Genomic DNA, 25,092 nt, shown 5'->3' with positions numbered 1-25,092 from the left:
CGCCACAAAGCTCCCGCGGGCGCGGGGCGGGCGGCGTGAGAAAAGTCGCGGCTGCCGGCAGTGCGCAGGCGCAGGCGATGCCCCGGCTCCCTCCGGCGCTCCGTAGGCGGCCGCCCCGCGGCCCGCGGCGGGGTCAGGGCGCGGGCGGCCATCTTGTGGCGGCGGCCCCGGCGGGTTGTTGTCGGTGAGGCCGCGCCGCGCCCCCCCCCCCGCGGCGGGCGGAGCGGCTCCGGCCCCATGTCCTCCTTCTCGGAGTCGGCGCTGGAGAAGAAGCTGTCGGAGCTGAGCAACTCGCAGCAGAGCGTGCAGACGCTCTCGCTGTGGCTCATCCACCACCGCAAGCACGCGGGGCCCATCGTCGCCGTGTGGCACCGGGAGCTCCGCAAAGGTGCGCGGGGGAAGGGGGGCGTTGGTTTGTTCGTCGGGGGCCGCTCCGGCAGCCCCGGGGCCGGTTCCTCCTCATGACGGTATCGGAGCTCCGCGGGGCGAACTTGGTGACCCGGGAGTTTAACGGAGCCTGGGCGCTGTTTCCCTGCTGTTGTGGTTGTTTAATAAACTTTGCAGGGAAATGCCCTGTGTGAGGGGTGTTTCCTGGTGCGTCCTGATAAAGGCGGCTTTTGGGAAGGCGGGGGATGGAGACGCAGCGAAGTGTGGTTGTGAGGATGCTCAGCCTCGCTGCTCTCTGCGTGTAAAACAGATTATGTTCCCCTGGGTGTGCTCAGGGCAACTGTGTGGTGCTCTGACTGTTTACCTTTTAGATTTGGGTTTTAAATTCTTGGGTTTGGATTCATACAATTCGCCCGTTATAGAATTGCATTAAGGGGAGAAGAGATAAGCAAAGAAAGGGTGGCTGTAGAGATCTACGTGTATATCTCTGTCTGTATCTCTTTGGTGCTGTCATCCAGAAATACTTTGAGCTTTTTTTCCTCCTTGCAGATTAACTTAAGTTAAATTAAGGTAGTTTTCCGGATGGTTTAATCATGAAGTCAGGGAGGTTGGCAGTGTCAGTGTCTGGTGGAAGGGGGTTGGAATTAAGTGTTCTTTGAGGCCCCTTCCAACCCAAACCATTCTGGGATTCTGTGTGAATGCCCTGTCCCCAAGTGCAGCTCTGAAAGCAGCCAATATCACCATTCCCACCCCTGGCACCAGCAGTGTGAGCCCTTTGGAGTAGCTGGAGTATCTTCTGTGTGACTGATACGAAGTTTTGGAAGATCCGAGCTCGACCTGCTGTAGAAATGAGCACTTTAGTTTTCTGCCGTGTTCGTGGCCGTTGTGCTCTGAGGAAACAGCGAATCCCACTGATTCTGACCACACTGAGATAGAAACTGGTGGTGTCAAAATAGGAAAAGTTATGGTATGTGGAAGAAATTCGATGTTGCTCTGTCACAGCATTGTTTGGAAAATATTTGGGTCTCTGCAATAGCTTTCTCCTACAGTTTTACTCTGTTCTGAATTATGGGGTTCTGTATCAAGTATTTTTCCTGAAGTTAATTAATAAAAAATGAAATCTGTTGTTTTATTAATTTACTGGTGGGTTAGGACAGCTTTTTTTAGTCACGTGTTTAAAATTTGTTTATTACACAGCTTTTTTCAGAGTTGAGGGGTCACTGTGCACAAAAAGGATTAAACTCATGTTTGTGTTATTGGTTAAGGAAGAGCAGAAGTGAGGAGATTTAGAACTACTTGGCTTCAAGATTCCTGACTCGCCTTGATAACAGAGAAATATTTTGAACTTTGTTTTAGACTGTGAATCTATAAGCAACTTTGAAAGACACGTTAATGATTCTGGGTGAAAGAAGTGAAAAATAAATGCAAACTCTCTTTCTCTGTTTTTTCTTTCCTTCTTCTTTTCCCTTTCTCAGCAAAATCCAGTAGGAAACTTACTTTCCTATATTTAGCAAACGATGTCATCCAGAACAGTAAGAGGAAAGGTCCTGAATTTACCAGGGAATTCGAATCTGTTCTTGTGGATGCATTTTCTCATGTTGCCAGGTACGTTGCTGCCTTTCTTCAACTTTCCTCTCTAGGGATTTGCATCCTTCTTATTCAAAGTTTAATTCACCTGGATTTTGTTGTTTGTTATTGGTTTTTTTAAGTCTCAGGGATGCTCGTACCCTGTCTCTAGTAGAGTTTGGATTCTGACTGCTTTGCAGCTGGGAACTGTTTAGTGTTAATATCTCTGTTTAGGCAAACTTCACACCCTATGGATCTCATTTCAGTTGTTCCCAAAGGATCTGGCAGATCCGTTCCTGAGCAGTGAAACTGAACATTTGGGTGTGTTTATTAAAGCCATGTAATGAATGGCTCTGCCCCACTCTCAGATGATGTTTTGGGTCACTGGACTGTCACCACCACCCTGCTTTGAGCGTGGTTTCTTTGTGTGTTGCTTGTTCTACCTGGTCAGTAGTGTCCTTGCTGGAGGAAGGAAGGATTTCCTACATAAAAGGGAAGAAGTGATGCAGCCACCACCTTATCAGAAATGGACTGTAGTTTAGTTGAGATTTTCTCTAAATAGCATAATAACTCCTGTTATCTCAGCTAAGCAGCATCAATGCTCTGGGTGTTTGGTGTCTGTTCTGGAGGGCTGTCTGATGTCAGTGTGCTCTCTGACTGCATTTAAGTGCCTAATGATCCAATCAACCTGCTTTTAATTGGAATGTTATTGACTGAAACAACTGTTTAAAGTTAATACTCTTGAGTTGTAAACATGTCAGCTTGAGGGTATTTTATGACTCTTCTTGCAAATTCCGAACAATAGCAGGTTTCTTCCTTTACAGCTTTGCCTGCCTTTGCTTTGGGGTGGGAATGTGGGGCACTTCCAGACAATCTTTAGTTCCAATAAAGGGGGAAATTGGCCACAAATGTGTTTGGCACAGTTTGTCTCAGACACTATGAGAAGGATTCTCTCACATGTGCATATATTGCAGTGGGTGCAGCTGGTAGTTTGGAAGATGCTCTCTTAAAACATCAGGAGTGTTGATCAGCTGAGCTGTAATAATTTTCTAATCTTTGAACAGAGAAGCAGACGAGGGCTGCAAGAAGCCCTTGGAACGATTGCTGAACATCTGGCAGGAGAGGAGTGTCTATGGCAGTGAGTTCATCCAGCAGCTGAAACTGTCTATGGAAGACTCCAACAGCCCCCAAACAAAAGGTAAATGCATATTGCTGGTCATGTGCATTTTGGTTTTAAATTGGGGTGTGTTTCACTGGAAGTACCATGAGGAGTTGAGCTCTGGGCTCCTTTATTTGAGCTGTAGCCCGAGCTGGTCGTGGACATTCTTCAGGATTGTCTTGAAGTCTAATTTTGTGTAAACCCATGGTTCTGGTTTGCAGATGTGTTGCCTTGTGAGTTGTGACTGGCAGTGAGCTTCACTCGAGGTGATGTGTGGTGCTGCTTGTGCAGACAGAATCCTGCAGGGCTGCCTTTTGGGGTGAAGGCAAGTCAGTTGTGCAGGGAACTGTTGCATCCACCTTGAGTCAAGTGTCCCACTCTGCATCTCTGAGACTGGTCAGCTGGGTTTATTATAATGGCTTATTCAGTGTTGTTAGTGCTTTCCTTCTCGTGCTAATTGTTTTGTTTTGCATAGTTACTGTGTTTTATTATGATTTTTAATAATTGAAGTCTGGAATTTATGCCCAGAAGCTTGTCTGGTCTCTTTTTTTTCTTACATCATTTGGGGAAAATTTTGCATCATTTAACACCATTAGAACATCACAGTTATAACCTTATTACTGCATGAGACATGAGAAACTGAGCATAAGCTTGTGTTTACTGTGCTTTGATACTGCTTTGGCAGTTCCTGCTTCTTTTATAGCACCTGGAAGTGTTTCACTGGTAGTGCTGCAGTGGAAAGAGGGGAGCAGCAGGATGCTTAAGCTATGGAAGGTGAGGTTTGTTAAAAATCAGGAGTGTTCTTGTCAAGGGAATATTTGCCCACTTTGCAGCTAAAAGAAGTGGATGCCCCATTCCTGGAAGTGTTCAAGTCTGGGTTGGATGAGGCTTTGAGCAACCTGGTCTAGTGGAAGATGTCCCTTCCCATAGCAGGAGGGTTGGAACTGGATGATCTTCAAGGTCCCTTCCAACCCAAGCCATTGTGAGATTCTGTGAATGTCATTGTCACCAAATGAGCCTGATTGACATGGCTGCTCTGGTCATACTTTGTTCTGTTCCCCACAGAGGTGTAATACTGTGAGAGAATTGGTTTGGTCATTAGTAAAGGGCTCTTATGCTGTGCTTAGGTGGTGAAAACAAGGTCTGATGGAGCTGGTATTTAGTGCAGAATTCATATGAAGACATGAGCATTGATGAGACCTGTATGTGAAGACTTACACCTATGGCTGTAGCTTTGTGGTTTTTTCTCACACTGCTTCAAGCAGAGCTGCTGGGTGAGTGCCTGAGTACCTCCCACCAAAGCCCTTCCCCCTGCCTCTGATTGAGCTATGACTTTTGGAAGGTGTTGCCATTTTTTGCCCAAATGCTGTGAGCCAACTGCCCTGACCAAAGGATTTGTCTCATCTGTGTGGGTCAGAGGGAGTCTGTTTCTCTGAGGGGCGAAGGTGAACAGACTCTGTGTGACCTGGCTCATGTTGGGGTTCCTCTTGTCTGGGTGCAATGTGTGAGGCACCTGTGTGTCATCAGAGGACAGAATTTACATGCCTGAATTCCTGCTGAACTCATTAACAGAGGATTTGAAGCTGTGAATTTAATGCACGTGGGTAGGTGTTTCACAAATGTTCCACTTTGAATCCAAAGACATTGGTAATTGATACCATGTGTTGTATTTCCTGGTCAGTTGTCAAACAGCTGTTGCTCGGTGTCCTCTCTCTCTGGCTGATGGTATCAATCACTCCTGCTGTTGTTGTCTTCTCAACTTAAAAATGTTTGTACAAAATCAAACCCTTCCTACAGACCTTTGTCTGTGGGACAAATGCTGTAAGAACTGCTGTGTGCACAACTTCACTTGGCAAGGAACTTAGCTTTTATCTGGATAAGAGGAGATATTAATGTAGTATCTTCTGTTTGAGGGAAAGCTCAGGCCTTTTCATGAGTGTGAATGCTGCTGCCTTGTCAATTCATTGTCAAAAAAACCCTGAGATTTTTAAGCTAAGAGAAAAAAAAATTGAAAAATTCAGCAAAGCTGTCCTTTTTCTTTGTTTTGACTGGCTTGTTTTCAAATTAGCTTCTTAATGGTAAGAGCTAGTTTCATCTGGATTTCTAGGATAAATTGATGTTTGAGTTTCTGGTGGGTGACTGTGTTGCAGAAGGCTTTGTTGTAGTTACTGTATTCTGTTTTCAAACAGAATAACATAAGCAAGATGGAGGTTAAGGTTTCCTGTTTTGTAGCTGTAATGATTGTCATAGATGTGGAAAACCATAGTCCAGTGCTCATCCAAAGCCCTTCTGGCTTCCTGCATTTATGTGCACTGAGGGTAGACACAGCTGAGACACATGCACTATGAGTGTCTCCAGACTGGTTCAAGCTGTGCTGTTAAAATGTTGGAGCTCCTTAAGAGCATCTGGTGCTGTTGATAACGAGTACCTGGTGCTTTTCTTCAGCCCAAGGAATGGCAACAGGTCAGTGCAGGTGGTTCTCTGTGGCTTTTTCATGTTGCAGTATCTGACATTCCTGGGCTGGTGGGTGCTGCTGCTCTCTGAGCAAGATGGCTCTGCTTGGCTTGAGAGCACCACAGAGTTGTGAAGCTTGTCAAAATGTCTGTATCAGTGAGGAAAGATGCCTTTAAAGCTCACTGGTGTGTGTTGCAGTGGTGCAGCTTGTTTAGTGAGTAGCAAGGCCTTGGGTAAGGCACAGCAATTCCTTTGGCTGCACATGCTAAACTCCTGCTGTGGAGCAGAGCTGATTGCCCTGATAATGAAGCATTCCCTTCAGAGAGGCAGAGAGGTAAAAGAACTGGCCCTTTCTAAGCATTGTATTCCCTGTTTTGACTCCTCAGTGGTGCAGCTGACTACCAGATTTTAGTCTTTCAGGTTCCTTAAGGAGATCTGCATATACATGGAAATGAGCTTTTGAATATTGATGTATTGTTTTATCTGTAAATGTATTCCTTAAGCTTGCATTTGCTTTCTCATTAATCTCATTTTTATTAGAATGTTTCTTTTCACAAGCAGTAGGGAAGAGAAGAACCACCCATTTCTCTCAAAGCCTGGAAAAACTAGGTCTTAGAGGTTTGATGTGAAACCCTTCAGGCAATACAACCGATCTAGCTGACGTGTTTTCTTTTTGTTGTCTTTGTAATAAGCAGTTGAAGGAGGTCCTTGAATGTGCTGTGATGTAGGAGTGTGTCACTCTAACACAGAACTGAGCTGCTCCCCGACTGCTCTCATTGTGTTTATGTTGCAAATTTTGGTGCAGGAAGTCAGACCCGTGTTAAAAAACGGAGAAGAACAGAGAGGAGAACAGGCAGGGAGGCTTCTGAGGGCAGCTGAAATAAAGGCAGCTGAAATAAAGGCCAGGTCTGGGTGTGGTTTTGGAGCAGGACAACCCCAGGTACACTTGAACTAGGGGAGACTACCAACAAATACTGTGAGAGCTTAAACAACAAGTAATCTACTCCAAAGAAAGAAGGAGTTAGAACAGCTGATGGGGGTGCTGGACCATTAGAAGCCTGTTTACCTCTAAAACCAGTCCTCAAGAGATGAGAATAAAAAGGTAAGCACCTGAGATGGGAAGATCTCCCGGGTTTCCAGCTGACAGGAAAACTCATACATACTCAGCAAGGCCTTTGACTCACCTTCCTCAAGCCACTGGAGACAGTTTGAAAAGTTGGTGCAGAAATACTTCTACAGGTCTCTGTGGACATTGCAACAGCAAGGTAACAACCTGGAGTGTCACTGCAAAGCTGTTAGGAGAGCTGCTGTTTTGGAGAAAGGAGGTGCCTTGCCCCATGGAGGTTTCTAGGGAGTAGTTCAGTTTCTGAGCTGTGAAGAAGACCCCATTGAAGCAGGAAAGTTGACTTCATTTGTAGTAGGGGCTTCTCTCTTTAAGTCCATTCAAGATGGGCTCTTGATTTTCCCAGATGGAGCTGTCAGTATTCTACAAGGATTTCTTGATTTATTTTGTTTTTCAGGTATGTGTTACAGTCTGATCAGTCCTGGTTGCTCTCAGTGCTTGCTTTCCCCTTCTCTGGCTGGATTTGACAGGCTTTTCTGGAAGCACAGGCTGCAATGGTTTAATTGCTCCTGGCTGGCAGAGTTTGAAAGCTGCCCAGCCAGGGTGTGTTATAATTTGTCCCATGCTTCTGTTCTCTTTCAGGGGTCTTTTTGCTCTGTATGCTCTTGAGTTTGAAAATAGGTGTGGGTCTTTTTCTGTTTTGATTAAATTGAGGTGTTGTTTTTAAGATTTTCCAGCGACTGGTGCTTAGGGCTGCAGGTGCTCAGCACCACCTTCTTGAGAGTGGTTCCAATCAGACTCACTTGGCCTTGGTCAGATGGAAAATTCAATGAAGTTTTGTATCCTCTGTGTTGGAGTGGTGAGCAAGTGTAACGTGTCTTGTGGTAGACAGTTGGCAGCACAGCAGGAATAGCTCTTCAGCAATTTGAATCTCAGCTCTCTCTCATTTTAATTTTCACTTGTGTGCGTGCTGTGGTCATGTGTTCTTCTGTTGGTTACTGTGCTTATCCTCTGTTGTTTAATTACTTTATGGTAAGTACACACAAGTGATAAGCAGTGATGGCCTGTTGTGTTGGGCTGGGTAACTTTAAATGCTCTCTTTGGCCATTTATCATCTGCTTGTCTCCTGTTCAACCCAACTTGTGTCTCTTGCAGACCTCAGTGGGCAGCAGCTGTTTTCCACATTGATCTGGTATCTCACTGGTTTGTCAGTCAAATTATCCAGCACTCTGACATCAGTTGGGTACATACAATAATTAGACTGTCCCTTTTTCTAAGCAAGATAACTTTGCTCTAGCAAACATCAAGAGTCCATTTGTTTTAGGGTAACTGTTTTCTGTGCTGCTTTGTCTTCCTTGAGTGAATCTGTTCTCTAACAGATGTGTTGGGGTCTGCCTTGGGAAGGTTGTTCGGCTCTTTCACCATCATGAGCAGGATGTACAGCACCTGTGACTTACTCTGCATTAAAATGAAGTTTTTTCATATGTCCCACCTGACAAGGCAGGCAAAACTACATTTAAGGACAGACCTTTTTGTTTGCTTCCTCGTTAGAGTGGGGCAGGCTGTTTTTTTTTTTTTAAATCAAGTGATCTTGGATTTTCCTGTGAATCAAAGAATGTACAGATTCTATCCTTGAACTCTACGATTATCTCAGCAAGACTTGATTCCATTGAAGAGTTGTTCTCAAGACTGTCCAAAGCTTTTGTAGCCATTACCCAGGATCTTATTAATTTTGGTGTCAAGTCTGAAGAATGATCTGTCTTCTGAAGGTTTTGTGGCTGGATAAAAGGCTGCATTAGAACTTCTGACTCTTTAAATAAGCTGTCTGTTCCCTTTCAAGCTGATGTTTGCCATGCTGAGGTTCATTTAAACAACACTGTCCTGCTTTATGAAATCCCTGTTTCTGAAGTGTTACAGGTTGCCTGCTTGGAGACCAGTCCATGCCCTGCCCATCACTGTTGTTGCTGTCACATCTTGGAGTTGTAGTTTCACAGAGCTGTCCCAAAGCCTTTATTTTGTTGGAAGAATGGAAGCTTGAATAACCAGCAGTTATTTTGTTGATTGTGGGACCACAGTGAGCACGTACTTGATGCAAAAAGATAACTTGAAATTCTTCTGTCTGTGTGTAGTTCTCATCAGTGCTTCATTTCTGCTGGTAGAAATCCTCACCTGCACACACAGTGTTACCCGGGGCATCTAAGCAGGGTTGAAATCTGTCATTTATTGACAAGTGGCACATTTCTTTGCCTTTCCTATTTTCAGTGTAGGAGGCACAAACACGTATGCAGTGCACACTGCTGATGTATGTTCTTGTACTGGTGGGTACAGAGCTGCATGTGGGGGCAAAATCAACCTTTTATTGCTGTTTTGCATTTGAGTGTTTGGAGTATGATACCAGCTTCAGAGTCCAGCTGTGATCGCCCTTCTCTAGAGAGCTTAATCATCAGAGCATCTGGTACAATTCTTTTGAAGTAGGAATAGTTAAGGTGGGCAGGTCTGGCATCCAAGTGAGTCGTTTCTTTGTCTTCAGTTGCAGAGGAGAAGAAGTCTCTCAAGCGAACTTTCCAGCAAATACAAGAGGAGGAAGATGATGATTATCCTGGGAGCTACTCACCCCAAGACCCTAGTGCTGGGCCACTGCTGGTATGTGGGATGAGTTGAGCGTGGGAGAAGCTCTGGAAGTCACACAGTCGTGTCCCCTGTGTCCCAGTCACGTCCCCTGTGTCACAGCCACAAGGTGGAGCTGACAACAAGTGAAATGGATTTAGCTGAGAGATGCAGTTCGGGGCTGAGAAGTCCATGTGAAATGCAACAGGTTCTTTTTATTCCTGTTGCAACAGTGTGCCACTTCTGAGCAATTCCAGGTAGTCTAAGTAGTGCTGCCAGGAAAGAATCTCAGAGGACTGCTAGAAGAGCAGACCATATTTTGAATTCTTTCTAGGATAAGTGTGTAACCTTTCAAACCCCAAGTTGTAACACAGTCAAAATGTAATTATTTTTTTGCAGGCCATCTCTTTCAATAAGCTGTTAAAAAGCTCTACCTTTGATAGGTTTGTATGGAGCTGGTAGGAAAACTGGCTCTGAAGACTTTTTGAAGCTCACACTTTAGGTGTGTGGAAATAGCTGGAACGAAGTAGAAAATCATTCTGGCCATTTGAGGCTACAGAATGAACATATGTTAAACCAGAGTCTATTTGAAGAGGATAAAAAATTACACCATCCATCTGGTAAACTTTAAACATTGAAAAATAAAAATAAATAACAGTTGTCAAGGAAATAAGCAAAAACTTTTTTGTTGTTTTTACCTCCAGATGCCTTGCAGCTTATGGTTTCTCTTGCTGATAAACACTCTCTGTTACTGTTGGAAATCATTTGCAGTTTGCAAGGAAGTAGTAAATATTAGGTAATGGAGTTTTGTTTTTCAGATAAAAAATATTTATTTAAGATTTGTCAGTTTTATTAGTTTTCAAACTATTGAACTGTAGTTTAAACATCAGTGGTTGTGTTTACAGGGCTAGTCTCCCCTTTCAAAAACCTCCCATTGAAACTTCAGTACTTTTAAAAGAAAGAAACAATACTTTGTTCTCCCTGATTAGGAAACCTCTCTTTCTCTTTTTTTATTTAATTATTGTTTTGAGCAAGGAGGAAATATGACATATCAGGGAAGGTCCTCTTCAGGCTGTCCTCATCCATGTCCTTTTTAAGCTGGGATAAGTTTTGAGTGAATTCATTCAAACTGACACATCTTTCCTCAGTGCATTAAAGCAGCTGAGAGCAGAGCTGAGGGCAGCCCAGTTCAGTTGCAGAAAGCTGTGTTCTTGCAGAGAGCTGGCTGGGCTGGCTGAGGACAGCCATGGCTTTGCAAAATCAGGACATTATAAAGTTGGCTTTAGCAGGAGGAACTTTTACCATCATCAGAGTTTATGGTCTGTAACCAGTTACGTGGTTCTAAACCTCATCACGAAGGAAATCTGACACAGTTTTGTTTGGACTGAAAGAAATTTGGGGTTAGATATTTTTGCACCTTTGGAAGAGTTAAAAAAAAAGGTGTCCATACAGCCCTGTGAGGCAAAGAGTCAGGGATACTTGCATAAAAGATTCAGTCCCACCTTGAGGCAGCACACAAGGCTGGTGGCTGTGACTCAGACTGGTGTGGTCATGTCCTTCTCATCTGTGTCTTAACATGATCACTTCTCTTAATTGGGATGAGAAGTTTTCCACTGCAGAGTCTTGTTCAAGCCGACCCTGCTGTAATTATGCAGGAGTTCCTACGCCCTGGGGCAGTGTAAACTCAGTGAATGTTCCCTGTGTTAGGAAGCAACGGTTTAAAATTTATTTGAAGAAAATATTCCCCAAATAGTGGCTTTCAAAGGTAGGTGAGCTCAGCTGCAGTGGCCCACATCCCTGGGAAATGGATGTGGTTAAGGTTACCTGGTTTTACTGTTGGCTCGCTTGACTTGTAGACCGAGGATTTGATCAAAGCCCTACAAGATCTGGAAAATGCAGCGTCAGGAGATGCGACAGTGCGGCAAAAAATTGCTTCCCTGCCTCAGGAAGTTCAAGATGTTTCATTACTGGAGAAAATTACAGGTATGAGACCGGTAGATGAATGAACATGGGTCCAAAGAATAACTCAGAAGTCAAAGTGTGGGGTTTTTTTTAAATAATCGTAGTGGTGTAAGTTCCTGCTTTTGTGTCCTTGCTTTGTAGCTCCAGGGTAATTAAGAGATAGCAATCCTGTGAACTAACATTGGAGATTAAACTTACATAGCTGCTTCTATTTTTTTTGGCTTGGACTGAGGCTTTTGTACTTGGAGAGCATCAGCAGCATGTTGCAAGAATATAAAGGAAATTGGGCCAGAGTTGTCAAATGGGTGTGTTTGCTTTTGAACACCGTGACTGTTCGGATATCTTGGAATTTTTATCAGGCTATGCTTAGTACACACAGACTCCTTGATTGTTATATTTTTGTGTTCTATCAGACTGCTGAGTATACACACTCCTTGATTGCTAGGGGAAAGGAAACTCGCTACCCCCATTAATCTGTCAGTCTTTGTTTAAATGAACTTTTACAATTACATTTGAAAAGTAATTTTAATAGACGCATTTAAAGGTTGAACTGATATGACTCTTGTTCCTGGAGGGACTTTTAATTTAAAACTGATTATGAACTATCACTCTTAGACTGTGTGCAGTTCCTAGATTTGTGTCAGTACCCTGGGAGTTATTCAGATAAAGGAGGAATTAACAAGTGCACACTGTTTAAAAATGGAAACCACTGGAGTTGTGTACCTGAAAGTGCTGCCTAATGTTTTAGTTTAATTAACCTGTTCATAGAGGCTGACTTCATAGATTTATATCCTCCCTTCTCTGACATCTCTGCAAGGATAAAATGCCGTCAGTCCTGTCAGTGTCTAAAATACAGCCCAAGAAGAGGGAGTATGTCCTATTTCCTGTATATCCCCTGTCATAACAGCTCTTATTTTCCTGTCAAGCCAGAAGCGTGTTTACAAACGAGACACCGTTGTGCCTGTGGCTGGTGAATTGTAAACGACTGAAAGTTTTTAAACTTTGTCCTCTAAATTACCCAACACTTCACACGCAGACAAAGAGGCCGCGGAGCGGCTCTCGAAGACGGTGGACGAGGCGTGTCTGCTGCTGGCCGAGTACAACGGGCGGCTGGCGGCCGAGCTGGAGGACCGGCGCCAGCTGGCACGGATGCTCATCGAGTACACCCAGAACCAGAAGGACGTGCTAACGGAGAAGGAGAAGAAGCTGGAGGTGAGTGCCGGGTTACCGGGGCCGGCAGGCTGCTTGGCTCACCGGATGCTCCCCTTTCGCTCCTGATCTGTGGGTTTCTCCTGAAAGAAAGGGGGATGGTTCTTGTTTTTATCTTTACATTTTATTCTAGTTGTTGTCTTTAAATTTCTTTCCAGGTGTTGTCTTTACGTTCGATTCTAGGTGTTACTTTTACGTTTGGAATAGAACGTGTAAATCTGGAGGATGCAAGTCTGTTCTCATGTTCAGTTTTAATGTTTTAATGGGCACCTGGAAGGCCGAGAGCTCTATACTTCTTAAAATAAAACAGACTCACCTAATACAGTTGCTTCAGATTTACCCTATTTTTTTTATGACATCCCCCTTTTTCAAAAAGTCAGTCCCCCTTTACCATAATTAGCTTGGGGGTTTTTATATTGCTCTGGTTTTTATTATTCTTTTCCTCATTATTGGGTGCCCCTCATCTGCCTCCCCAGCCCCTGCTTCATAAGGGGAAGCAGTTTAAGCCAGATCAACCCTCCATCCTTGAACAGCCACTTACCTGTCGCTTCTGTGGTGGAGTGTAAATGGGGCTGACAGTGAAAGACAGTGAACTGCATTTCCAGCTCCCTTGAACAAGGAGGGCAGGACCCTAAAGCAGCACGGGGCTGGCTGGGCCTGAGCCGAGCCCCCCTGCAGGGCCCAGCACTGTGTGAGGCTGCACAGCCAGCTGTTTGCAGCTGTTTATCCAAAACGTGCTTTCTCCATGGAAGTTCTTTCGGCACCACCTCGTGGGACTGGTGTGGGGTTTAATTAATGACTGTGGTTGTGTGTCACTCTGCCATCTGCTAAACTGCCCCTCGGCGGCACATTAAGGGCTCCTCTGCACCGTGGTGCTGGTGATGAACAGCTGCTGCGGGCTGGGACGGGAGGGGACGTGGAGGACAAAATCTCCTGGAAGGAGACTCTGCTGCAGCGATTGCAGGCTCTGTTTGCTGTCATGGCAGACCTCCTCCTCTGACAACTCAGCAGCGTTGTTCCCAGATAAATTTCATTTGGGGTGTTTTCTTTGCTGTGTGTTTATACTAGAGTTTCTCAATGCCTTGTGACTGAATTTCTTCAAGCGTAGTGTCAGTCTTATGACTGACTCAGTGAAAAGCACTTTAGACATGGATACGGATAATGCCATAAAACCAAATCCTGTTTGGCACCTGATTTATTTGCTGTGGAAGTCTTGGATCAGGTCTTGGTTTTTTTCTTGTTGAAAGAAGGACACCTGTCTAGTAGAAACATAAATGTGTATGTGAAAAAAAACCCATAAATGATAGACATATTGCTGTTTGGTTTTAAAAAAGGCAAGAAGTAGGTAGCAAAATGTTGCACAGTGATGTTTTAAAAGGCCCAGAGCAATCCATAAATTTGAGTCAGTTGAAGACTGTGAAACTGAGAAATCCATAATGACAACATGAAATTAAAATTTCTAATACACTAGCTGAAATGTTGTGACAATTGTGGGGTTTTTCTGTTTGAAAAAATATCTTTTTTTTGGAAGGAATATTACTTGAAAATTATAACTCTGGCAGAGGCAGAAATGTAATCCTGAAAATTAAGTGTTTCACTGGCTGAGCTGCTTTGTTAATGGAAATAATCCTGCTGATGGCAATGGGACAGGCTGCTTGCTTGCTGTGGGGTGTAAACACGGGTCTTCACGACATTGGAAGATAAAGAATGATCTTATTTAAATATCAGGATCTTATTAAATATCTGTTTAGATTAGCATCTCTGTCGTTCTACCAGACAAGGTGCCTCAGTGCTGTAACAGTCTAAACAGTTGCAGGAAATGCCACTCTAAGACTGAACAGGAGGCAGAATTGATATTCCTGTCAGCTCTCAAACCTCAGTGAGGGATGTTGCCTGATTACAGCATTCCATTGTTCTGGCCTTGTAGAGGGTTAATAAACAGTGGAAGATGCTGGTTACAGATAAGGCAGGCCAGATCTGCTTATCAGTTTTGTTTGAGACTTTGATGTTCTCACAGTATTGATAAGCCTGGATTTTTCTTTGTAGTGCTAATAAGCGTTTTACTAGAAGGATCTGAAACTCTTGTAGCAATTATAAATGTATTAAAAAGCCAAAACATTTACTCTGGCAAAGTCTGAAGTGAGGAAATAACTTAAAACAATCTAATTTTACATATCTTCTGATTGTAGGCTTTGCTCTCTGGATGTATCTTTTCCACAATCTTTGGTACTATGAGTTTTTCCTCTTATGCTGTAAGTTTCCTGACTCAGATGAGAGGATGTTTTTGGACAGAAGATGGATTGTTTACTTTGTTATCCTAATCTAGCCAAGACTGCTGGGTTGGGGAGAGGGGCTTCTGACAGTAATATAAGTCAGGGCTTTATTTTAACATGTGGAAATGTCTAATTTGGAAATCACTCTGGATGGATTTTTGTATTTTATTTACTCACAAAGTCTTTCACTGTGATAACAATGGAAGGAGCTAATCTGTGTTTTTTGAAAAGCAGCTTTTGTGTTCTAAAGAGCTGCAGTTGTTTATTAATCCTGTTAATGCTGCCCTTCATGAACCAGCAGATTGTCAAAACACACATAAACTCCCTGTGTTTGTGTGTGGTGGGCTAATGCTCAGAATACCCTGTGATGTCAAACCCCTGTGACACAGCTCCTGTCCTCAGTTGCAGAAGAGCTGTTTAATTGAGGGACACTCTGCTGAGAAAGGTGGCTTTGGAAAGGAATTACACATCAGCATGGATACATCTGGCATGAGTAAGGGCTGAAACAGCGAGGGGTGAAGAAGCACTGGTGATATGAAGGGAGAAAACTGGCACAGAGCCTGAAGATCATAACCTATGGACAAACTCTGGTTTTGGGGTAGCAATGGAAAAAATTGAAAGTGTAAAAATTAGGATTTCTTTGGGGGGGGTTAAGGTGATACCTTGATTGTAGTCTAAGAGTACTTAGAAGGAGAAGGCAAAGTTCCTTTATTTCTGGCAATCAGCAAAATCAGCTGGCCCAAAACTGCTGCCAAACAGCCTATAGCAAGGTGTACATGTTTAAGGGTAAATAGTCCTCGGGTTAACTTACTGAAAGGTGTGGTGGATGCTGCTGTTGAGCAGCTGAACACCAAATTTCTCTTTGAGTGGTGCTTCATCTCGCTCAGCAGTTGTGGGCTCAGCACTGCAGCAGCTCTCTGATCATCCATGACTGGGCTGGATCAGAGGTGGCCTGGCCTTTCAGAAATGCAGGTTACAGGAAATGAAATCTCCTTTCAGACGGGTGTAGAACCAAGAACTGTTGTTTTCTATAAGTGTGAGATAAGATGTCTTTGTATCTCACATGAGTATTTAACTTGTAATGAAAGTTCCCTGATTTGTGTTATTTTTGGCCACTGCTGCCCGGTTACAATTACAGAGCACAATCAACTGGGGAGGTTTTTGTCCTCCAGCACCTGAGCCTGCACAACTTCAAGGGGAATGGTTGTCTTTTGAAGTCAGTGCACTCTTCTGGAATGCATGGCAGGCAAGGAGAAAAAATCCGGGGAATTAGTGTGCGTAAAACTGAAATGTAGCAGCAAGATATCAGGGAGAACATTCCATGTTGGTGTACCAGGCAGCTGTAAAATGAAGTCAGGTAAATAGATGGGACTGGAAGAACCAAGGGAAAGCAGTGCTAGGAAATGGCAAATTGTGTGGAAGCTTTATGGGTACCTGAAATAACTACTGACAGTAGAAAACCTGGAGTAAGTGAAGTTGTTTTAATCTCCTGGGGAAAAGAGGCAGAAAAAATAGAGAGATGATTGTGCATTCAGAATTTCTGTTTTGATTTGCAGTCAGTGGAGGCAGTTCTTTCTCATCCCTTCTGTCCCTGTGTTTGTGACAGGAGGAACATCCCATAGCACAGAGAGTACATGTATGTAGTGCAGTGTGTATGAGGGGGTAGTTACAGTCAAATAAGTGTGTTTGCATGTCTGCATATATAAATATAAAGAACATACTGTATTTAAGATCCAGTTTAGGGGAAGTGTTCTGACTCTTGACTGCAGCTGAAAAACTGTGACTTAGAGTCCTGCTGAGAGCTGTGGGGGTTTTTAGATGTTTGTGGGTTTTAATATTCATGGTTTCAAGGCACCTTTAATAAGGTGTTAAAGCCATGCCTACAGGAATTTGCAAACCCTCTTTGATAATGCATCTCTTAGGGGTGAAGTACACTCTCACTTGAGGTTTTCTGGACTGCCCAGCACTACAGATTTTCTTGAAATACAATTTGGTTCAGTGGGTTAATAGGCAATTTGTTGCTGTGCTGCTTCCACTGCCTGGCTCTCTGTAGCATGTCAGTGTTGGCATGGCTTTGTGGCTGCTGCTTCCCTCAGACAGCAATTCTTGGGTTGTGATATATTCATCTCAGTGGTTTACACAGTAAAACAGGAGGTGAACTTTTAGTTTTTCTGCCAGGGAACAAAACTGTCAGTATTTCACATGCATGGAGTAGCAGGAGCAGCTGTGGGAACCAGCAGCAGAGGGGTCGACTCTGTGCCCTGGGCAGGGAGATCCTGACAGGAACACCCAGACACGGTGTCCATGGGATCTGTAAAACCAAAATGGTGATTACTGGGACCAGAAGTGCAGGGCTGTGCACCAGTCCTGCCAGCTGTGAGCCAGTGGTGCCTTTGGGGTGGGACAAGAGCACAGGATGCAATTCCATGGGGAATCTGGATCTGTTGGGCCGTGTATGGGTCAAGGCAATATCTGTATTTCTTTGCACCATGCAAGGATCCAATTTCTACATTTTGTAGGTGCTTGTAGGCACTTATAATTACAGTAGTGCTGCAAACAGAATCATACTAAACAATAAAAACAAATAAAAATCATCCAATATTAACATAAAATGGTTTTATGCATTTTACTGAAGTAAATGACCGCTCTTTTGCTTAGCTATAAAAGCATTAAGATGCTTGGAGAGGTGAGTGTGTAGCTGCTTGCTTGTACCCTACATGATGATTTTTGCTGTGAACATCAAATGTACCCTCCCAATGTTTATTTTAGGAAGGGTATTTTGCAAATGAAGCGAGTTTTCGTGTCCATCATACAGCAGCAGCCTGGGCCCTTTCTGAGAGCTTTTGAACATTTCAGAGGCTAAGGCTTCTCCAGCAGCTGGAGAAATGCTCTGTGGAGGCTTCTACTGCTGGCTCTTCTGTTGTCCTAAACAAAGAGGAGAGCAAGGAGACGAGTTGCAGTTTCAGAGTGTGTAATTCTGCCAAGAGCACAAACACGGTCTCTGCTGAAGCGTGATGAATGATGCCACAGAAGAAAGAAGCCTTGTCAAATTTAAAAGAGCAAGACTGAACAAATTTAAGGTCTGAAAATGAACTGAAACTCTGTAAGGAAATACATCATTCAAGCTCTGATTCCTGGACTGCATCTTTCAGATAAAACCCTCAGATTTACTGGTTTAGTGCTGCTGCAGAATGAGGAAACCTGGCTTCACCACTGGCATTTGGTTTCACTTTGCTTTTGAGGTCAGTTCTGCTACACTGAACTTGTGAAATGGCAGAACTTTCCCTTTCTGTTCTTATTCTAACGTGTTTTAATGAATATGTTTTAAGAATACTTTACAGTACTTTACTTGCCACATAAGTGGCAGGGAGCACAAGCTAAGGAATACCTAATCAACCTGCTGCAGTAGTGTGGTATATTTAATGTTTATAAAGACAGATTTTACCTGATCATATAAACACATGCCTGTCAGACCTCTCACTTCATTACATACTCTTCAAATTTCTGCTGAGCCTCTGGGGCATTTTCCCCTAACTTCTGTGGTCTTTTGCTTTCCTACAACTGGCTCAAGCTGTAGCATATCAAAACTGAGACTGACTGGCTGCTCTTCCTATTCGCTTTCCCAATTCTCGTTAGTGACTGGATGTTTTTCAGTGGATGCAATTGCTGTGTTGACTTAGAACATGTTCCTGCTTGACCCTGCACAGGGATGGACGTGTCCAGTGCATGCTCTGAGCCAAAATAATCCAAGTCTGTGCTGTGGAACTCGACAAGGTGAACCCGGCCACGCAGCAGCGCTCGGGATGAATTTCCTGTCACGTCGATTACAGTCACTTGTATAATGTTCAAGCAAGGCTGCTTTGGAATGAAGCACACTTGTCAGATCTGTTCAGTGGTGGTTAATTCTGATTTTGCATTTGTTTCAAGGACCGAGTATCTGACTCTCTTGGTCACTGAGGATGTAGAATGCTGTGCACCGAAAGGGAATGTTGATTAGCAAAAGCATCCGCGTGGCACAGTGCCAACTTTTTCTCTATCATCCTGAAACTCCTGCTTACAGCAGAGATCTCATTATTTTGTGTAAAAAAAAAAAAAAAGGCAGAAAGCATCCAAATACTATTAATCTTAATATAAGCCTACCGTGCAGCGAGGCAATTAGCTCGACACACGGAGTACAAATGAAGGCCTCGGGAAGCAGCGGCTTCTTTTAACTGTGCTTGGCATTTGTTCAGTTTCAGGGAGTGGAAGGACCTTATGCAAAAAATCTACAAGTTGCAGTTTCAAAGCATGTCATAGGCTACGTGAAAAACATGGTTTCCCATAAAACCTGTTTCCAGAGTCCTGCGTTGCAGAATATGGCCGGAGCTTGTGGAAAAAGCAAAGCCCCCAGCTGGAAGGGGGTTCCTCGTCTCTGCTGCTGTGTATTCACAAGTGCAGCAGCCAGCATTCTTTGTCCCAGCTCCAGCTCCCAGTCTCTCATCTCCTTCCATGAGTCAGCACAGCTCAGGATCAGAGGGATGGAGAGGGTTAAGCATGCAGGGGACAGTTCTCTTTCATGCTCTTTTGTGTATCCAGTCTAGTCCAGTCAAGTTCAGTAAGTATTCCTCTATTCTAGGAAATATTTGGTTCCTGGATTACTCCCTTAGTTTCCATTCCTGAATTTAGTGATGTTTTTCTGAGCCAGAGTTTTTAATGGTTTGAGGGCTGTTGCTGCCTTTTCCTTGTATTTTTTTCTCTCTATATCATTTTTTTTTTAGTTTGTTTTTTGACATGTAAAATTTAAACCTTTTGTGTGGACTGGTTAATACTGGCATTAACCTGTTAGTAAGGTGGAATTACTTGAATGGAATATGGTTCTCAAGGTGACTTGATTTCTATTTTTTTTGTCATCATATATGTACAAAATCTCTCTTCAAATTCAGAGGGTATTTGTGGTAGCTCAGTGTTCCATGTAGCTCTCAATGTAGAGTATCCCTAAAAATTGGGATATGTTAAGTGCAGCATTTTCCTAAACATTTGAAACTGCTGATTGTGAATGTGGAAGCATGTTGGTGCTGTTAATATGCAGAGGAATTGCTCCTGAGTCTGTGTTTGCCCTCATATAACCAGAATAGTGGTGTGGTTTGCACACATCTTGGTGGGTCTTTGTCAGCATGTTTTCTCAGAACGGGGCTGTCAGGCAAGGCATTGGCAAGATTCCCACTCCCATAAATAGTTCTGTTGGGAAAGGAGTGTTGTTTGCATTTAACATAGTTGTAACAGTTGTGCAGATCCTCTTCAAAAACCATCACTCCCATGTCCATGGGACATGGCAGATCCTGGTCCTCTTGTCAGATTCGCCCTGGAAGTGGAAGGACATTAGTCTTTCCATGGAGGTTTTTACGTAATTGTTTTATGTGGATCCATAATTGGATCCATAAATCCATAACTGTTTTGCCTGGACCTTGGCAGTTCAAGCCACATTTGAAGTATTTTTGGCTTATGTCTGGAATTTGCACCTTCTGCCCATTTATCAGACCTGGAGGACTTGCCAGCTGCCTTGCCCTTCTTATTTCTTTCCTATCTCTAGTAAGAATTTTTACAGAAGAAAGAAGCACCTGCTGATACTCACTCTTGGCAGTTTGACATTCTTGAGGAAGGGCTGCCTGTTCTTTCCTGGCTGGATATCCATAACTCCCTGAAAGTGGCCTGAATTATGATTTTTTAATTTTATTTTAAGATTGTCTTCTCGGGATGTCTGAGTTCAGCCTCTTCCACCTTCTGTGAGCATTTGGAATAGAGTAACACAGTAGATATTCCTGTCTCCTGCCTTGCAGTGCTGGGGAGGTGCCAGCTGTGAGCAGAGCAGTCTGGGCACCATCTCTCACTTTCCCCAGTGTTTGGCTCCCACATTCCTCTTGGAGAAGAAAGCCAAGTGTTGGAATGCTGTGCCTCTGTGGCATCCCTCTTTATCTACTGCTGTTCTCTGTTAATGCTAAAAAATCTGGGAGTTTGATTTTGTTCTTTTGTCTTCATCTCGTGGCTTTCTCAACTTGTTTCCCTCTTTAAGAATTCCCCGAAGAGTGTGACTAGGGATGTGGGTGCATTCTTATTTTGATCCTGATTCTCTGTCTTTCATTAAAATAAGAAAAATCCCTGCAATCCTAAACTAATGTGTCACCTTCTTTTGATTTTTTTTTTGTTTGTTTTGTTTTGTTACTGTTCTCTAGGCCTGAGAGCAGCATCCTGCAGTTCAAGGAACTGGGAGGGCTTTGTTGGGATTATTTCAGTGTGTATCCTGTGTATGTTTACAGATGTGTTTGGTTATGTTGGTATATTAACTCACAGGGCCTCAGAAAGGATTTAAGTTTGAGATAGGCTGTTAAAAGACATTCTTATTTGGTGCTGGCAGGAAATTTATGGGATATATTTACATAGTTATTGCAGGGAGTTGTTGCGATTGACGGTGGCTCTCACTGTTCTGATTCAAAATAAGGAAACACAGAGGGTGTAAACTCCTTGCTTGTAACCCCACAGGAGCTGCTGTGCTTTGATGTTTGGAGAAGGTGAAGAGAATTTCCATCACTGAGAAGGTTAGAAAGTCTGGATTAAAGTTGTAAACTCTTCAGAAAGATGTTTTGATTAAACATGTGCCTAGTTTTGTTTGATCTTCATAGATATAAATTTCTGTTCTCTGGTAAACTGTTCTCTTTGCCAAGTAATTAAGAAATAAAAAGTAAGTTGATATTGCAGCTGGCTGTCTGGGAGCCTGTTCTGTGCATGGTTTTTATCTTAATCTTAGTGTTTCCTGCATTCTGGAGGTGCCACGAGAAATAGGCCTTGTGTAGCTGGGTAAAAGACTTACACATTCCAAAAGAAATTATGTCATATTGGGGTTTTATTCCTTCAATTTCTGTCTACTGTTGCATGAATGTTTAGAATCACAAAACTTTGAAAATTGCATAGACATTGATCTTTGGTTGAGCTCCTGTATTGGATAACTTGGATGTGTGTTGGGCTGTTCTTAAGTGCCCTCTAAACAGAATTGACCAAGGTATGGTTCTTTCTTCCATTTTCAGGGTCCAAACTCCTCTCTCTCCTCATGACAGATGAGTCACTGGTGTCTCTGAGATACAGGGGGATTTCTGCACATGGACAGGGATTTCTCACTGGACTTTTACTGCTCAATCCAGACCTTTATTTGTGGAAAAGCTACAAGTTTCCTCTTCAGGGATTTTTAACTTACTGTTTTTCTCCCTTTGTAATAAAATTCTGAATATTTTAGTGTCTGTATCCAGCATGGGTGTATCTTTTCCTGGTTTACATTCAGTGATCCTGCCTGTGTTTCCATGCCAGTCTCACAGCACAGCTGCTGGGGTTGTAACATCAGTCATCCAACAGCTCATTGAGGAGACCCTCAAATTTGACAACCAAAACTTGGGCTTGATTTAATGACTTGAAAAGGAAAATTGGATTAATTAAATGTTCAAAACTGATCAAGCTTGAAAGCAGTGAGCATTTTGGCAGCATTGTAATACCTGTGGTGTGCCTCAGTCTGCAGCCTCTGACAGCAAAGGAACATTGGCAGCGGATGAGAGTCAGTCCTTGGATAAGAACACAAGGATAGAGAGATCTCTGCAGTGAGACTTCTCTCAAATGCTCTATCAGTGCCCCCCAGTGGGGGGCATTTTTCATGTAAAATAAGTAAGGCAGGGCAGGGATGTTGGTTTAGGGATGCCAGAGGCTGTGGGCAGGCTGTGAATTCTGGTGCAGATGGCAGGGTCTGCAGTCGTGCCCAGCAGTTGCTCAGTGCACCAGGGCCTGGCCACCCTCTGTGAGTCTTCACCTGGAAGATACTCCTGGCTTAACTAACAGTACTGTTAATTAACCTGTGCTTAATCTTTGTTCTCCTGTCTCTTTCCCTCAGGAATATAAACAGAAGCTTGCTCGGGTAACCCAGGTGCGCAAGGAGCTGAAATCCCACATCCAGAGCCTTCCAGACCTGTCACTGCTGCCCAATGTCACGGGAGGTCTGGCACCTCTGCCATCTGCTGGGGACCTGTTTTCAACAGACTAGAACAAACCCTGTCCCCCAGTTTCCATTATTACCAGCAGAAGTAAGAAGACTCTGATGTTGGCTGGAAGTCCAGTCTTCCAAGTTCTGCAGTAGGAAGGAACTTGCAGACCCTGCTTTCAACCTCTTGGCTGCTCGTGCTCACCCTCTCTCTGTGTACACTGGCTCATGTGAGGGGAGGAAGAGGAGTGAGTTCTCTGAGCTCTAAAGGGAGTGGGGGTGGTCCGTGTAGGCAAACTTCTCTCAGTCTTTTCCCATACTCCTTAGTTGCTGTTTGCTCTTAGCACTTGCTGCCCCCACAAAAGTCATGGGAATCATGTACACACATGCCTGGGAAGCTTTCAGAGGAAGGTTGACCATGAGGCATCCTCCCTCTGTACAAATATTGTGTTATTTCTGAATAAGTCTTGTCTGTTTTAGTTGGGTTTCTGAGCCTCATCTCTGAGAGCAGTGGAGCCTGGAGTGGGCCTTGTAGGGGGGTGTGTGCATGTGAATTCTGTGCCACATCAGCATGAGGAGAGGGCATCTGCTGAGCAATGGGACAGGGAAAGGCTTTTCCTAAACCTGCAGTTCCTCATTCTGCTGTGGGCCTGTCGTGAGGATAGTTCCCATTTGGCAGGGGCATAAATTGAAATCACAGGCAATAAAAATAAGCAGCTTTTCTTTGTGAATTAGAGATAGACTCAAGTTACACTGTGCTGAGCAAAGCAGAACTGGATGTTACCTAAGTGGGAGTGGAAGTAAATTTTGTTCTAGCTACCTTAGATTTATACCACATTTTTCCTCTTCATTATACAAAGTTAAATAGTGATGGAAGCTTTGGTTTAATGAACTGAGAACCTGGAGTGGTGTATGGCATCTGCTGGTGTCCCTGTGACAGACGTTGTCTGGTCTGCTCTCAGGATGGTTACATTGAAAATACAGTGCTATAAGCTCTCTCCATAGCTTTAGTGAAGTTGTCTGATGCACAGAAGTTAAATGTGGTATAAATATTTATTTATATAGAAAATAGACCCATATATATGCACATATCCTGTATGCACATGTACCATGTCCATGCATGTAGATATTAGAAGGATGTACTTAATTTTGTGTCACAGATTATTGTGAGTTGATTTTTATAATCAGGAAAAGTGTAAAAAAAAAAAAAACCAACAAATTTAAAAAGCTCTTAATTCCATTATGTTGCTGGCTAGTGTTTTAGCTGCCAGGGGTGTAGTTACATTTCAGTTTGTGTGTTAGGTCTGACAAGCTGGAGTCTGATCACTGAACCATTCCAGTTTGGATACAATTCTGTTTAAATTTAACACCTCTCACAATAAACAGGTTACATTTCTGGAGAGACTTGATCTGGTAACGCAGGTTTTGCAGCACAGAGGCCGAAGTGAGCTGAAGTGCTGTGTCTGTGCCTCCCTGTGGTCTCGAGCTGCTGGTGTCAAAGCTGGGAAAGGAAACCTGCAGAAACACAAAGCTCGTTCTGCTCCACATTAATTTATTTTGCAGGGTGTTCAGTAGCCCATTCAGCACTCAGTCACAGCAAACAACACGGCATCTTTTGATCACTAAGTTGTTCAGAAGCTCACGTCCTTTTCCTACTGACAAGTACTTCTTTTTGTCCTTTTTTAACGCTCCTTGCACCCTCACTGCCCAGCCAGGAAATGTGTTTTTAGTTTACAGGAATTTTTCCAGTGGCAGAACTGTCTGTTCCCTGAGTTGGTTTGACTGTGCAGCCTTTTATGGTCCAGACTTTAGATAAAGCACTGTACATTCTCTCTGCTTTTGCCAAAAATGAAAAACAAACAAACAAAAAAAAATCCCACCAAACCTCGAGAACCCAAACCAAAAGACTCTTTTCCATCCTGACTCAGCTTATGGAGTTACCCCAAGGCTGCTTAAACCAAGTTATTTTGAGCATTGATTGAATTTGTATCCATTATAGGACAAAAAAGCTGTCAAAAAATGATGTAGACAAATGTGTTGGCATCTCACACTTGTGTTTCAGGCAGATCTGTGAGAGAGTTGTCTTTTTTTTTTTCCTTTTTAATTGAAATGTTTTGATTTTTTTTTTCCCAAATATATATGTGTGTGTTTTATTTTGCTTAATTTAAATGAAGTCTTGTGGGTTTTAATTGTATTTGTTTTACTTTTTGGGCAAAGGGCATCTGGTGAACTGGGTGACATTCTCTCAAGGTTAAACAGATTTCCCCACGGTGTGTCTTTTTTTAACAAAAGCTTAAATCTGTATATTGAATTGACTTAGGAATTAATTTAGACATATAGGCTGCCATTTGACAGCAGTATATTCTGAAATGTCTGATAGATATCTATTTTTGAATAAAGAGGGTGTCATTGAACAGTA

General features: G+C 43.3%; 1 protein-coding gene across 2 annotated transcripts; it reads left to right on the top strand.

Annotated features, from left to right (window-relative positions):
* Window positions 1-135: 135 nt before the first annotated feature.
* Window positions 136-25,092, top strand: RPRD1B (regulation of nuclear pre-mRNA domain containing 1B). 2 transcript variants are annotated; one of them, XM_027645779.1, is made up of 7 exons: window positions 136-388; window positions 1,863-1,992; window positions 3,018-3,151; window positions 9,160-9,272; window positions 11,093-11,219; window positions 12,235-12,410; window positions 22,587-25,092. In XM_027645779.1, the coding sequence occupies exons 1-7, from the start codon at window positions 238-240 to the stop codon at window positions 22,734-22,736; spliced, it is 981 nt and encodes a 326-aa protein (XP_027501580.1). In that variant the 5' UTR covers window positions 136-237; the 3' UTR covers window positions 22,737-25,092. The 2 variants fall into 2 exon arrangements, with proteins under 2 accessions (XP_027501580.1, XP_027501581.1); XM_027645780.1 differs by lacking the exon at window positions 22,587-25,092 and adding an exon at window positions 21,197-22,569.

Source organism: Corapipo altera, unplaced genomic scaffold (genome assembly GCF_003945725.1).
Source record: "Corapipo altera isolate COAL_440 unplaced genomic scaffold, ASM394572v1 64, whole genome shotgun sequence".
Classification (NCBI taxonomy): domain Eukaryota; kingdom Metazoa; phylum Chordata; class Aves; order Passeriformes; family Pipridae; genus Corapipo; species Corapipo altera.
Note: the sequence above shows the minus strand (reverse complement) of the source record. Positions and strands in the feature narration are given on the sequence as shown.